This window comes from Canis aureus, chromosome 12 (assembly GCF_053574225.1).
Source record: "Canis aureus isolate CA01 chromosome 12, VMU_Caureus_v.1.0, whole genome shotgun sequence".
NCBI lineage: Eukaryota > Metazoa > Chordata > Mammalia > Carnivora > Canidae > Canis > Canis aureus.
In genome coordinates, this window is record NC_135622.1 from 38455856 (window position 1) to 38469457 (window position 13602).

The 13602-nt window shown below is 40.1% G+C and overlaps 1 protein-coding gene across 12 annotated transcripts in view; it reads right to left on the reverse strand.

The window, feature by feature from the left end:
- The window catches only part of LTBP1 (latent transforming growth factor beta binding protein 1), a 392695-nt gene that overhangs the window by 39010 nt on the left and 340083 nt on the right, over nucleotides 1-13602 (reverse strand). For 8 of the 12 annotated variants that reach the window (XM_077843646.1, XM_077843644.1, XM_077843645.1 and 5 more), the window contains 2 exons: nucleotides 7806-7931; nucleotides 4294-4437 (listed from right to left, as the gene is read on the reverse strand). The exons of 1 other annotated variant lie outside the window; for it this stretch is intronic. In XM_077843646.1, coding sequence (XP_077699772.1) covers nucleotides 4294-4437; nucleotides 7806-7931 — 270 coding nt within the window. The remainder of the gene's footprint in view (nucleotides 1-4293; nucleotides 4438-7805; nucleotides 7932-13602) is intronic. 3 more of the 12 variants (XM_077843640.1, XM_077843647.1, XM_077843650.1) reach the window with 1 other exon arrangement.

The following is a 13602-nucleotide window of genomic DNA, read 5'->3' on the forward strand; positions in this document are numbered from 1 at the left end:
TTTAGAGTGCCCAAGGACATAAAGTTTTTATTGAGCAATTATCACAGGCACTGAGGAAATAAAAGCATCAGGCTATATTTTATATCCATACCCTCTTACATGTGATGAGTGGCGTGGATATTTTCTAGTTATTTCTGTTGCAGGTGCTTTTAGGCGATGTACAGCAATGTAAATTAGTGGCCAAAGGCCCAGGCAGTGAAAACCATTACGCCAGACCTAAAAAAAAAAATCAAGTGGGAGCCAAGAAGTAGTCTAGAAACAAAAATCTTAGGACATTAAAATCCGAAAGTACCTTAAAGGTGACCTGGCACAATGTCCTGCTGGAAGTGGGTGCCTTTCTGCCAGCAGGTATCCCAGCTGTTCCAGGATACCTCTAGAGAAACACCCACATTTCATGAGTTACCTGCTATCTCTCTAGTTATCGGGAAAATCTGCAGAGTGATCTGAAATCTGCTTTCCTGACATCTGCCCCTTAGCTTCAGTTCTGTCCTCAGAACGATACCACTGGAGATTATTCTGCTATTGCTCACTGTTGGAATACCCTTTGTCCTGGGGAAATTTTACAGTTGAGTAAAAATGTTATAGCCTCTTTGCAAATTCATCTTTCCTTTCTGAATTACTTTTCAGGGAGGATGAGATCTGAGCTGTTGGTCTATCATATATATAAGTGGTATTAATCTGAATCCTTGTTAAAAACTTTCACTTGGTAAGCCAAGTTTGGTCCTATGTAACTGCAGATCCTTTGACTGAAGTAGGATACAAATGCTTTTAAGTGGCCTCCATTAAGCAACCTGTTGTATGAACCAGTGTTCTCTTGCCCTCTGAGAAGCACCCTGGCCAATGTCCACAGCAGGTGCTCACAGCCAGCAGGCTTCTCCCAGATAGGAGCACACCTTCTGCTCTTTCACGTTGAGCAGTAGGCTGACCAGGACTCAGTTGTGTTTATTCCCAAACATTTTGGCCAGTTTATTAATTACTGTAATTATATAACTAAACAGTATGGAAATCAGTAAAGTATGAGTTAAAAGGAGCTGTTTATAGAACAAGTTCAAGGTTTGGAAAGACTGAAGTTGATTCAGTAAAAACAACGCCATCAAATTAAGTGTGGATAAGACAACTATAAAAACCTAGAGGGATTTTACACTCATTAACTTTACAAAGGCCTTTAAAATCTTACTCAGTTTAAAGTAGGTGGTGTATGATGAGCACTGGGTGTTATACACAACTGACAAATTATTGAACACTACATATGAAACTAATTATGTTGGCTAATTGAACTTAACTAAAATTTTTTTTTAAAAAAAGTGGTGGCATAGGGATGCCTGGGTGGCTCAGTGGTTGAGCATCTGCCTTTGGCTCAGGGCATGATACTGGGGTCCTGGGATCAAGTCCCGCATCAGGCCTGAGGAGCCTGTTTCTCCCTCTACCTGTTTCTCTGCCTCTCTCCCTGTGCGTCTCTCATGAATAAATAAATATATAATACCTTTTTTTTAAAAAAAAGTGGGTGGCACAGATCATGCATAATACAGTATATGCAAGACAAGCCATGCAGGACTCTAAGAGTAGACTTCTACTTGAAGAAAGACCTTGGCCCTCCTTCAAAGTTTGGTGAATGAATGTACCTTTATGTGCTTTAAGTTAAAGTTTAAATATTTAAAAACTATATCATCTTCTTTAGGATTTCCAGCTTCAATTCTCTTTTTAAACAGCAGATCAATTCCTGGCCCTGATGAAGTCAGGGAGAGAAATCTCCTCCTGCAGTTTATAGTCGGCCTGTCTCTCAGGGTCCTGACAGAGAATTGCTCAGATGAAGATGTCATCATAGACAATCTTAAGACTGCATATAATCAGTTAAAGTTTGCCAAGAACTATGCAAATTGAGGTATGGTTGTCAGAGTTGCCAGGAACTATATAAATTAGTCAGATTATACTAACATGGACCAATAAAAACAACAGGGTATGTACAATATTTAGCAGAAGCCAGAGAACTATGAGGAAAATATGTATGAAACCATCATGGAAAGATTAGATACAAAATTAAGAGGAAAAGAAACTATGCATCCACTGGCAGACAAGATTTATGAAGACGAGTATTCAAAATGAAGTTCTTTTATAAAGGCAGGATAGTACTTAGTGAACTCTGACTAGGACACATTCCAGAACTTTTCAGAAAGTCAGTCACTGGGAGAGCCAAGGACACTAAGGGAGGAAAAAAGTAAAGCAAGTGTTTGGAACTTTGTTATAGAAAAACTTTATTTTTTTAAAATATTCTATTTATTTATTCATGAGAGACACAGAGAGAGGCAGAGACACAGGCAGAGGGAGAAGCAGGCTCCTCGCAGGGAGCCTGATGCAGGACTCAATTCCCAGACCCTGTACAGAAAAACTTTAAAATAGGAGATGAGGAACAACACTTACAAAAAAGGAATCACTGTTAAGTTTTAAGAGGCAGTTTATAATGAACTACTCCAGTTCCCCCAAAATGGTTCAGATGGTATTACAGTCCTATTATGGGGCCATTAATCTCTAAAAAAAGAAATGAGCAAGCTTTAGGATCTCAGACATGTACCTCATTTGAATCTATGTGAAGTGAATGAACTATTTTTTGATGTTGCTAAAACATTCTAGCAAAAAAAATCAAGAAAAAAAATAATTAAAAGGTCCACCATTTCAGAACAAATCCTAAAAAGATGAGAAATAGGTATCACTTAAGTGTTTGGATTATAGCTTACTTTGCCATTAACAAATGGCTTTTACATATAGGATTTAAAAAAAACTTCATAAAATGAGGTAAATATAACCTTTCTATTTTATAAGTGAGAAAACCAAAACTCATAAAAGGTAAATGATATGCCCAAGCTTGCACAGCTGGAAAATAGCAGACCACCATGGCCATTTCAATTTAAATATTACAAGAAGTTTGGAAAATAAAGGAAAAAGCTAAAATTTCCATTAATTCTAAGAATTATCTTTTTAAATGTGTTCTCGTCTTCCTTCCCCACCACTGGCATCTGTAATCACTGGAAGACCATGTTTTGTCACTTCACATTGTACCACTTATCTTGACTACCTAACCTTTGCATGACTCATTTAATACAATAGAACGATATGTGAATTATTTCAGTAAAAATAATACTGTGGGCGAGGTGCTACTCTATAGAAACAAAGACAAAGAAGAAAGAGATAGTTACCTAACCAATCCTAGTATGGGCCAGCCAGGTTTTTTAATTTTGTGTATGTCTTTGCTGTTACAGGAACCATTAAGATGAGAAGTCTTTTCTCTATGGCTCATGTGTCACAGTGGTAGTCACAAGAATGAAGAGCAACCCCTCCCTCTGACAATACTTCATCTCATCCCCTTCACATATTTTGGAATTACTGTGTTTTTGTGTAATTCTGCACCCCTCCTTTCTATATTTAATAATTAAGAAGGATATGTGTTGGTGAAAATATTTTTAATTTTTATTCCCTATCACTTCCAAAGACCGTTATTTCACACAGAACAAGTGTACCCTGTTGAGAAGTAGGGAGAGCTCTCATAGAAGCATGGATAAAATCAACTGAGATTGAGTAAGAAAGTCAAATGGCCAATGTTTCATTTTATTTGGCTCTCAAATGACCATTTTGGTCTTTTGCTTTCCTTAAAATACAACCAAACTATAGCTACATGGCACAAACTAAAAGACCGATCTGGAAGTTGATTAATTTATCTGGAAAACCATCAGCTCTCCATTTCAATTCGTGCCATGACGACACAGACTAAATCAAATTTTAAACGAATGCAAACACAGCCACTCTCTGGGCCAATTTCTGGAAAAAAAAAATAATAACCCCAAAAAAACCAACAACAAAAAAACCACCATAACAATTCCAAGTGGAAGTCTTTGTAGATCCTGAGAGGCCTATATGTTGCTTTTAATTTAGAGAAGTGTCAAGATACGTTTCTCCTAGGGCCAAGAAAGAAAGATTATGCAACCTAATGAGATGATGCCATATTAAACCCTGAGCTGATGGCTGAGTTGTGAGCGATTCCCAGTGAATGTTCTCATAATTTTGGATTCTTTGCCCTACACATGGCGTCTCGGGGTCGGAAAGCACGACAGAGGCCATCTAGCTCAAATAGTCATCACTGACCACATCCTAATTCACTGATAAGGCAGGCTCAGAAAGAGCAGGGATGCTTCCAGAGACAGCAGTGTGCCAGAACATTTGGTTATTCCTTACCTCACTCCCAGACTGTTTGGCCCAAACCTGTGTAGGTACAAGTCTCCAAGAGGAGCCACTGTGACTTACCTCCCGAGGCCCGGGAGCGGCACTGCCCAGTCATGGGGCTGTACTCCTGGTTTTCATCAGCACACACACATAGGAAGGACCCTTCCACATTTTCACAGAAGGCTTCACCACACACCCCACTGAGCAGCTCACATTCGTTCACATCTGGAAAAGGGAGCACAGATCAAGTCAGATGTGTGCCTCATTCCTGACAGCTCTCTATTTTACCAGGTGTACCAGGGCTCATGGTGCCTGCTGGTCACAAATGCTCCCTCGTGAGCAATCAAACCCTTCTACTATTCTGGGGGAATAGTAGAAGCCTAAGCTTAAAGGCTGGGCTGCATAATTTGGTTTGTGTAAAAGGATCATGAAAACACCAGAGTTTCCAAATTCCAATTCCACTTTAAGGAGGGCCCTGGAACTGTACTGCAAGGATCATATGTATACTCTGACCATTTAATTTTCTCTTCCTTGACTTTTTAACATAATGAGGTCTTAAATAACATGACAATGCACTCTCACTTTTGAATTCAAGGAAAATTAGTAAAACTGACACTTCAGAAACAATAACATTTCTTAACATTCATTTAAAAAGTTGTTTTCAACCTGTTCACGTATCTGAAAATACAGTTCTCTAGTAGCCAAAATGCCCATACTTCAACAACCAGAAATCAGGGTGTGTATCCCTTTGGGAGATAAAGGAAAGACCCTTGTAAATACTCACCAGGTTACACTAATCATTCACAAGAAAAAAAAATATTCCAGTAACATATAGTGATATGACTGGCTGTTCCTTGAAAAATTCTGTGGATGTTCCAGAGTGTCATTTCTATTTTGCTAAGTGTTTTTCATCTGTACTTTAGACTTAATTAAAACACAGTCCAGGAATCTACTAATGAGTAAATTTTATTTGATATTATGCAAGCACATAGCCCTAAAAAAGGTTAATCCTAATGTTCGGACTTGCCCAATACTACCTTTTACCTTGTCTCATCCACAGAAATTTCATTAACGAATGCCCAGTCCAACAAAGCACCTGACTTGACATCTGAAATGCTCATGTATTTTATGCATTAAACGTGTACAAACATCAACTCTCATGAGCACACTCTGAGACAGTTTATACAAAGTTAAATATTTGAGCAATTATCCAAATCATTCAGGGGAAAAAAAAATCTTATTTTCACCTGCTATACCCAGTTAATTGGACAAAAAGTTTATGTATCTTGACTTATTTGGATAATTACTTCAGTTTTCCGTTTCACTTTGTATATAAACAGATATAAACCTAATGAGCTGAGTTTTGCTTATGAAAAGATATTATAACATGAAGGAAAGCAAAGAGTTGGCATATTTAATCAACTCAGACAGTCATAATTTAGACCAGAAAAATTGACTTTAGAAATTTGCCAGTTCACATTTATCAATTTGGTAAATGTCAAATGGAACTTTCTACTTTCTAACTTGCATTATTTACATGACTATTGGTATCTCTCCCATGAGAATGAATTCACTCAATCAAAAAATACTTTCTAGTTTACTCCTGTGGGCCAGGCACTGGCAGAACAATGACGCAGGCAGGCCCAACTCCTGCCTTCACAGAGCTTATGGTCAAGCCAGGGAAATCAGCCAGATGATCTCACAGGCCATGCTAAGTGCTAAGAATGAAAAGTGCAAGGAAAGCATGGAGCAGTGGACCTTAAGTGGAGGGGTGGGTCACAGAAATGATACTGGAGCCAAGAAGTTGCATCTGAAGGATGAGTAGTAATATGAAACAGAGTTGCCAGAGAATAGGCAAGGGCTGAGGGGTGGGGAGGCACTGGCAGGGTCCAAGCAGAGGAGACAGCATGGTCTTAGTTTGGTCTCAGGGCTGTCTCAACCCTTAAATTCTATAAAACACCTCGCATGAAGTGCCCATAGTAGATGCTCAGTTAATATCTTTGAAAGAGTCAATGAACAGATAAAATGACACCTGTTGAGTTTGGCAAAATGATAACAAATATCCTTCCCCTAAGGGTGGTGTTTTGTGGGCTAAAAGAGAATGTCAAGATGGGTTCAGCGTGCTCATCTGCCTGGTTAGAAGTAAACATCACCAATTGGGACTCAGGAGTTGATGTGGAATCAGTGGCTTAACATCTGATATCTCAACAGGTAACAGTTAAAATTTACTGTGCATCTACAAATAGGCCAACCATTAGTCCCAACTAGGGCAGGGAGAGACGATGTTCTCAACCACAGGATCTGGAGGCCTCGGAGAAGGCAGCTGCAGGCAGTATGCCCAAATGACACCCCCCAAAGCGTGTAAGTACTGTAACTGAATCCGCTGAAGGTACTATGGAAGCAGGAGAGGGGTCAGCACTGAGCTGGAGAGAGAAAAATGGAGCAGGGACAGCATCTGGGAAGACAGAGACAGTATCCTGAGGAGTCAGTGCCACTCAGGCAAGGGGAAGCTGGGAAGATATCCCCAGCAGGAGGGGCACACGACAGCCAAATCACTGCACAGCTCTGTGAGAAACCACATGCAGTTGTATGTCACTGGGGTGCAGAAGGTGAAGAAGGAGGTGTGGAGGCTGAGAAGTGGGAGCCAGTCACGTAAGCTGTTTAGTCCAAATATTTAGACAATTTTTATTGCCTTTTAGTGCAAAGGAGACTAAAGCGGGATTTGGAACCAGCACTTATGACAGTGTTAGTTTAAAAGTGGTGACTGTTCAAGGGGGTGGGTTCATCATTAAACTTCCAAATCAATTTTGCTTTCCTTGTCTAATCTGGATATGAATTAATGCTTTGAATTGCATATGTTCAAACTCAGAAGTTACACAGCCGCCTCCTGAGACGTTGTCTGCTACAAAATGAACAGAGTCAGAGTAAAGAAAAAGCCTTGTTACCTGGGATGTTCTTAATTTAATAACCTTTCTTCTTTCTCATTTCATGGCTCTAATTGCAAATGTTCCATAATGAATTTGATTTAAAGAAATCACAGCTGATCAGAAAATGAAATATCAGATATATGGACTATGGGAGCATTTCCTGGACCCCTGTTCTAGGACATCTAATGATATTCAGGATGTCTTCCAGCTCCGTCAAGCCCAAACAGACTGAAGAAATACAGTTGCACAATTCAAAGCATCATTTTACAGGTGTCATTCCTGGAAAATGAAACTCTTGCCAACACTCTTCCTTAAGTGCACTGCCTAGGGAGGTACATCCTGAAGACAGACAAGCCATGCCACCCACCAGACTGTTTCCTGGGCAGGAGGGACTCTGCGCAAGGGCTCCATATGCACAGCTAGAGTTTAAACAGATGTTCTTTCTTAATATACATGAAATTCAAAGTTCTCCTTCTCTGTTTCTTAGGGCCCTTACAATTTCAGAAGCCATCTTTCTGTACACCCCCAAATTGTGTGACAAAATCAAATAAGGATAAAAGTCTATCCGAATTACCTTGCTTCAATCTCTCCTGCTGTTGATGATTTTGATGGCATTTCAGTAGGGGGAACGTGAAACATGTTGTGGAAAGAAATCTAAACACTCACCCACACACCCTTGCCCATCCTGTGGGGCCTGAAAGCCCTGATAACAGAGGCAGCGGAAGGAGCCAGCCGTATTGTCACAAAACCCGTGACTGTCACAAATAGTGTTGTTTACACATTCATCAATATCTGTAAAAAAGACATGTAACATCAGACACAAAACACAGACTGACAAACACCAGATATTAATGGATAGACAGAGGTGCTCAGCACACCTCGGTTAGCATGAGATGATCATGTTTACACAGAATGAACCTCTAAAACATTTTACATATAAATAAAATGTTTTGATGAAAAGGTCTTCAGAGACAAATGCTAGGCTTTGTGAGAAAACATTTACTTTTCCTTAGGAAATGTTTTCAAACAGATATAGCTGCTATAATTGCCACGGTCCGTGTTTTCTGCTTGCTTCCAACCCTTTATGTCCAAGGAGGGTATATTCTCCTACAGGGGAAACACGTGAAAAGTATTGTCACCTTTCTGGATTGCTGTCAATGCTCACAGTTCTATCTGCAGAGGTGGGTGGGGGCTGCAAAAAGCCTTGGCCTCCTGGCAGTGGCTCACTCAACCCTATAGATAACCTTGGGCAAATCTCAACAGCATTCCCAGGAAGGAAGGAGAGGAGGGGAGGAGGAAGAGGAGGAGAGAGACAGAGAATCTCATGAGTTCAGCAGCGTAGGCAGTCAGTCTGACTGATTCACAAGATTTCCTGTCACCAAGTTATAGCCACTCAAGGTCTTAAATATCAATGCTCCCACTGATCAGCCAGTGGCTGATTTGTAAATTCATTGTGTTCTCTATAAACTTGATGATAGTGGTCCTATGCCTTTGTTTCCAAATTAAAAAAAAAAAAATGTTCTCATAAAAGTGATGTCTCAATTACAAAGTTGCAAACAGACCTTTAGATACACTTCTTTATCCTCACAGTGACTAATTTCCTTTGGGTTTTTGGTGCCCTTTTCCTTGCTTACTGCCACACCACACACTCCCATCTGTCAGGTTCTGCCTCTCTGTCTCTGGATCACATAGTCCCAAAACACAGGCTTTTTGAGATACAGTTAAGAAAATGCAGTTACTGCATCCAAATACATGGGAAGAGAACAAATGATTTTAAAAAATGGTAAGTTGAGAAGCCCTTGACAGAATTTAGTTTGGAGGAGTCAATAAAACTGAGTTTTCCTCTTCCTCAATTTTTAAAAAAAGTTCTATTTATTTAAGCAATCCCTACACCCAACATGGGGCTCAAACTCAAAACCCCAAGGATCAATAGTTACATGTTCTTTCAAATGAGCCAGCCAGGAGTCCCTGCTCTTCCTAAAATTTTTTTTTAAAGATTTTGTTTATTCATTCATGAGAGACAAAGAGAAAGGGGCAGAGGCAGAGGGAGAAGCAGGCTCCATGCAGGGAGCCTGACGTGGGACTTGATCCCCGGTCTCCAGGATCACGCCCTGGGCTGAAGGCGACACCAAACCACTGAGCCACCCAGGCTGCCCTCCTCCTAAAATTTTTAATGTCAAGAAACTTTCCAGTAGAAAAATAAGATGAATACAATGATTACTTGGTAGCTGTCTCCATTTCCCTTCCTAATGTTCCAACATAACCGAGCTTAAGTTCGGAGACTGTCTCACTGCTGAATTGGAAACTACGAAGGACTACCCACTTTTCTTAATTTTCTCAACTCAAACACAACTGTCCCTTCTCCTTTCGAGGCTGGGCTCTTTCTTTCCTCCCTATCAGTTTCTCCTCCCCCTACTGATACCTGCTCACCTTTTTCTAGCATCCTCAGCCACTCACCACCACCCCCTTCACTGACTTCAAACATATTAAAAATCTCAAAAAAAAGAAAAAAGGTTAAAATCTCCTGGAAAACCGTTCACTTCACTATGTCACCTACTGTCCTCTTCCACTCATTCTACTGCTACAGAACGTCTCAGAAGAACTATCTACTATCTACTGCCTTTGTTCCTCACGTACCTCATCAGTTAAAAGAAAATACTAGCAACCTCACGACTAGTAACATTGGTAGATTCCTAAAATTACAGTGAGCACTCACCAAAATAACAAGTTATTAATTATTACTAGTATTCCTCTCCCTGTTCCTTCATGACCTACAAACTCACTCTCTCTTTACTCTACAAAGCTCCTCTGAGAAAGGCCACCAAAGGCTGACCTGTGCGTAAATTTGATGATCATGTTCCAGTCAGCCATCATCATCCTTAACCTCCAAGGCTGCCAACACCCTCCTTGAACTCTCTCTCTCTATCCCACGATGGAGTATTATTCTTGTTTGACTTTTAACCGTGTTGGCTGGCCCTCGTCCTTTTGCAGCCTGAAGATGGGGTCTGCCAAGGCTCGGGCCTCCCTGGGACCTACGGCTTCCTTAGGGCTGCCCTGTTCCACCCTTTCCAGACAATCTGGATTTCAATTACCACGGTCATCAGAATGAATCCCAAAGCTTCATCTCCAGCCAGGATACTTCTGATTCTTAATCATTCCCATTTCATCTTCTGCTCCAATCTCAAGCTTATCGGGCCTGAAATCAAATTCACTGTATTCTTCCTAAACCACACTTCCTGAGCTTACTGACAAACCTCTCTTATTTTTGTCCTTTTTTGCCTCTCTCTCTCACCTCAACTTGAACCAAAAACTCAATGACATTATTTCACATCTAAATAACTGAATCTCCTCTGCAACAACTAACACAAAGATGACACACAGTGACTCTATTCTGATGGATTTCCAATGTTAGCCTAAGGCCACAATTTATTTACCGGTCACAACTGTGAGAGCAGTAACTATATACTATTATCAAATCACTTACCATGGGCTCCTACTAATTTTAGACTTCTGGAAATGGATATTTGTCTAAGAGACTATTCATTGAGCCACAGGATTTAATGGCTGGAAAGAAACTCAGAAATGCTTCAAATTACCAATTATTATACTGATGATTTCCCAGTGTCTCTCAAAGGTTGATCTTTGTCCTTTGAAACCATTTATCTGATACTATGGGACATGTTCATGATAAATGAACTTACTATCACCCTCCTCCTCACCTCACTTACAGTTCTCCTATATTCTCTTCATCAGGGATTCCAACCAGCCCCCTTAGCTAGAAATCTTGGGGCATGCTTCTCTCTCTCCTCTGTCTTGTCCCTCCCTATCATACCCTCTTTTCTGTCTTCCCCACACTCCTCACACTCCTTTATCCCCAATCTGGCCACCCTCCCTCTAATCCATTGTCTACCAACTACAAATCTGTCAGTGACACTCCCTTGTTCAGAATATTCAGTATCTCTTCTTGGCTGGAGGACACCAACCACTCTCCTTGGCAGAGCAGAGGCATCCTTCCTCCTTAGGCTCCTGGCTAAACAGTCCAGCCAGAGTTTTTAGCCAACATTTATTTCCCAATTTACATCCTAGCCCTCTCAGTATACCAGTTTCTTGAAAACCCTATAGTCTTTGATTTCTCACTGACTTGGAACCTTCCACAAACTCTTCCTGGCCCATCAGGAGTCAGCCCAAGGGACACATCCCAAGTATCAAACTTTAGGGTCCCTCCTCTCTGCTCCCAGGGCATTTTGTGCCATTGCCGTACCCATCAGGGCCACTTTTTGGGGTGGAGAACACCCAACTGAGTCTCACCAGCAACTTAGATCCCTACTAAAACAAGACGGCAAAGACGGAGGAAGGAAAACCAGTGCCGAAAATCTGGCGGCTTTTCAGTCCAGACTCTTATAGTAACATCTCTTTGCTTTCTTTTTTATTAATTCTGTGCAGTCACAGCTGATGATGACTTTGTGTTAATGACCACCAGCTCAGGAACTGAGAAACTGACCTTAAGGTGAACAAGTCCTGAGACGGTTATGAATTACTGGGCGTCTTGCAGTCTCAGACTTAATGCACCAGTGATTAACACAGAGAGTTTAGATGAGCAATATTTTGGATTTAAATGAATAGGAAAAAATAACGTGGAATGCCTGCTGGAGACTAGCTCTTCAACAACTCATATTTTATGAAAATGATATACTGTAACTCTCAGCAGTTTCAGGTTTTCAACAATGAGGTAAAGTAATAGCTTAACAAAAGGACAACATTCGCTTTATTTCTCTAATGACCTGTATAAAACAACATTATTTCATTAGAATTGTCTTTGATGATGTGAGTGCTGAGATATTTTCCCATTGTTAGTCCTGTCTATAAAGTCCTAAGACCTGCTATAATTAAGATCAACTCTATAAAAATAAGACTAAATGCAAGAACATTTATTATTATTTGAGAATAAAAGCCCTTCCAAGATGCAAGTTTCATTAAATGGATAAGTGAAAGCCATCTTGTTTTGCTGAAGTTGATTTTGAATATGAAACTCAATTCTGAATGATGCTAATACAGCAGGATTTCTCTTTAATGAAGGGGTCACTCTACTAAATTACTAAAACCAATTTTGTTTAGACATCTGGAAGAGCCACGCATGATATTATCACCAGTCATACTGTCTACTAGATGAGTGATGAAGAAATGAGTTCCCAGAGATCTCCAGAGTTGGCAACCCAGATGAATTAGTTATGCTCCGATAATACTGTTGATTTCTCAGGCAAGTTTTCTCTATTCATATTTCATAGAGTAAGGCAGATATAAATATTATAGGTATGTGGATATGAATTCAAGGAGGAATTACACAGATCAAGAACGGTAGATCGCTGATATGAATTCTCTAATAACAAGATTAATATAAATGTAAGAAAGAGAAACAGAGCATCCTTTTGGATAGCTGGAATTACCAGCGGCTCATTTTTAAAGTAGCAATGCTGTCAGTGACTAGATAGGTCCACATTTTGAAGGTCTTAATTTCTGACCCATTTGGTAGATCTTTTTTCCTTGCCTATATATGCTTTTTGCCTGGTACATTTTCTCAACAGACCAAAGCTTTTCAAAACCTATTAATTAGTATCAGGGATTTTATATATAAGAGCAGAACTCCAACCACATTCCTAAAATTCTCAAATAAAGGCATAAGGCCAGATCTTTGGTGTCATCTCACTTAGGTAAAGTGAACTATGAAATGAGGTTAAAGTATGGAAAAGAGGCAGGATTTTCTAAAAGAGATTGGGGTCTAGGATAAGGCTTATTACTCACCAGAAAATTACAGCTATGTTCAAAGACCACAACAGTGAAATTCCTAATAAGATTCCTAATGATTCCATTAGGTATTCTGTACTATATACCAAAACGTATGGGTATGGGGAGAAAAGACTATTTGTAAATACTTTGTCAATGAAATGAGCTGGTTTTCTTCCTCTTAGATACACCACTCAGTTCCTTGTTCTGCACTAAGAAAAAAGTGCTTCTTTTTCTTTCTTAACATGTCCTACCTTTGTGTTGATTTTCTTTTTACTTATTCTGAGTAAGATACATCTACCTGCTGGAAGAAAAAGCTCGCTTATGAGCCTTCTGCGGCCACCAGCTCACTCTAGGGAGATGGATGACAGAAACTGAGTCCCATTTTTGGTAATGGATCATTCTCAGGAAAATCTCCACAGCTGCATGGTTGAGAAGACGACGACTTCCTGTCATCAAAACATTTTTTATATGAATGATAGGGTTCGTCTCAACTTGAAGGAACTTTGAAGATTATCCAGTTCAACCCTTTCATTCTAGGAATCAGAAAGCTGAGGCCTGGGGATGCAAAGTAACTTGCCTCAAAGTTACCCAACCAAAGCTGGCAAAGGAACAGAGCCTAGCAAAAGAGCAACCTTCTGAATCTAAGTTTGCGGCTCTACCTATCACAACCTCTTGCCTC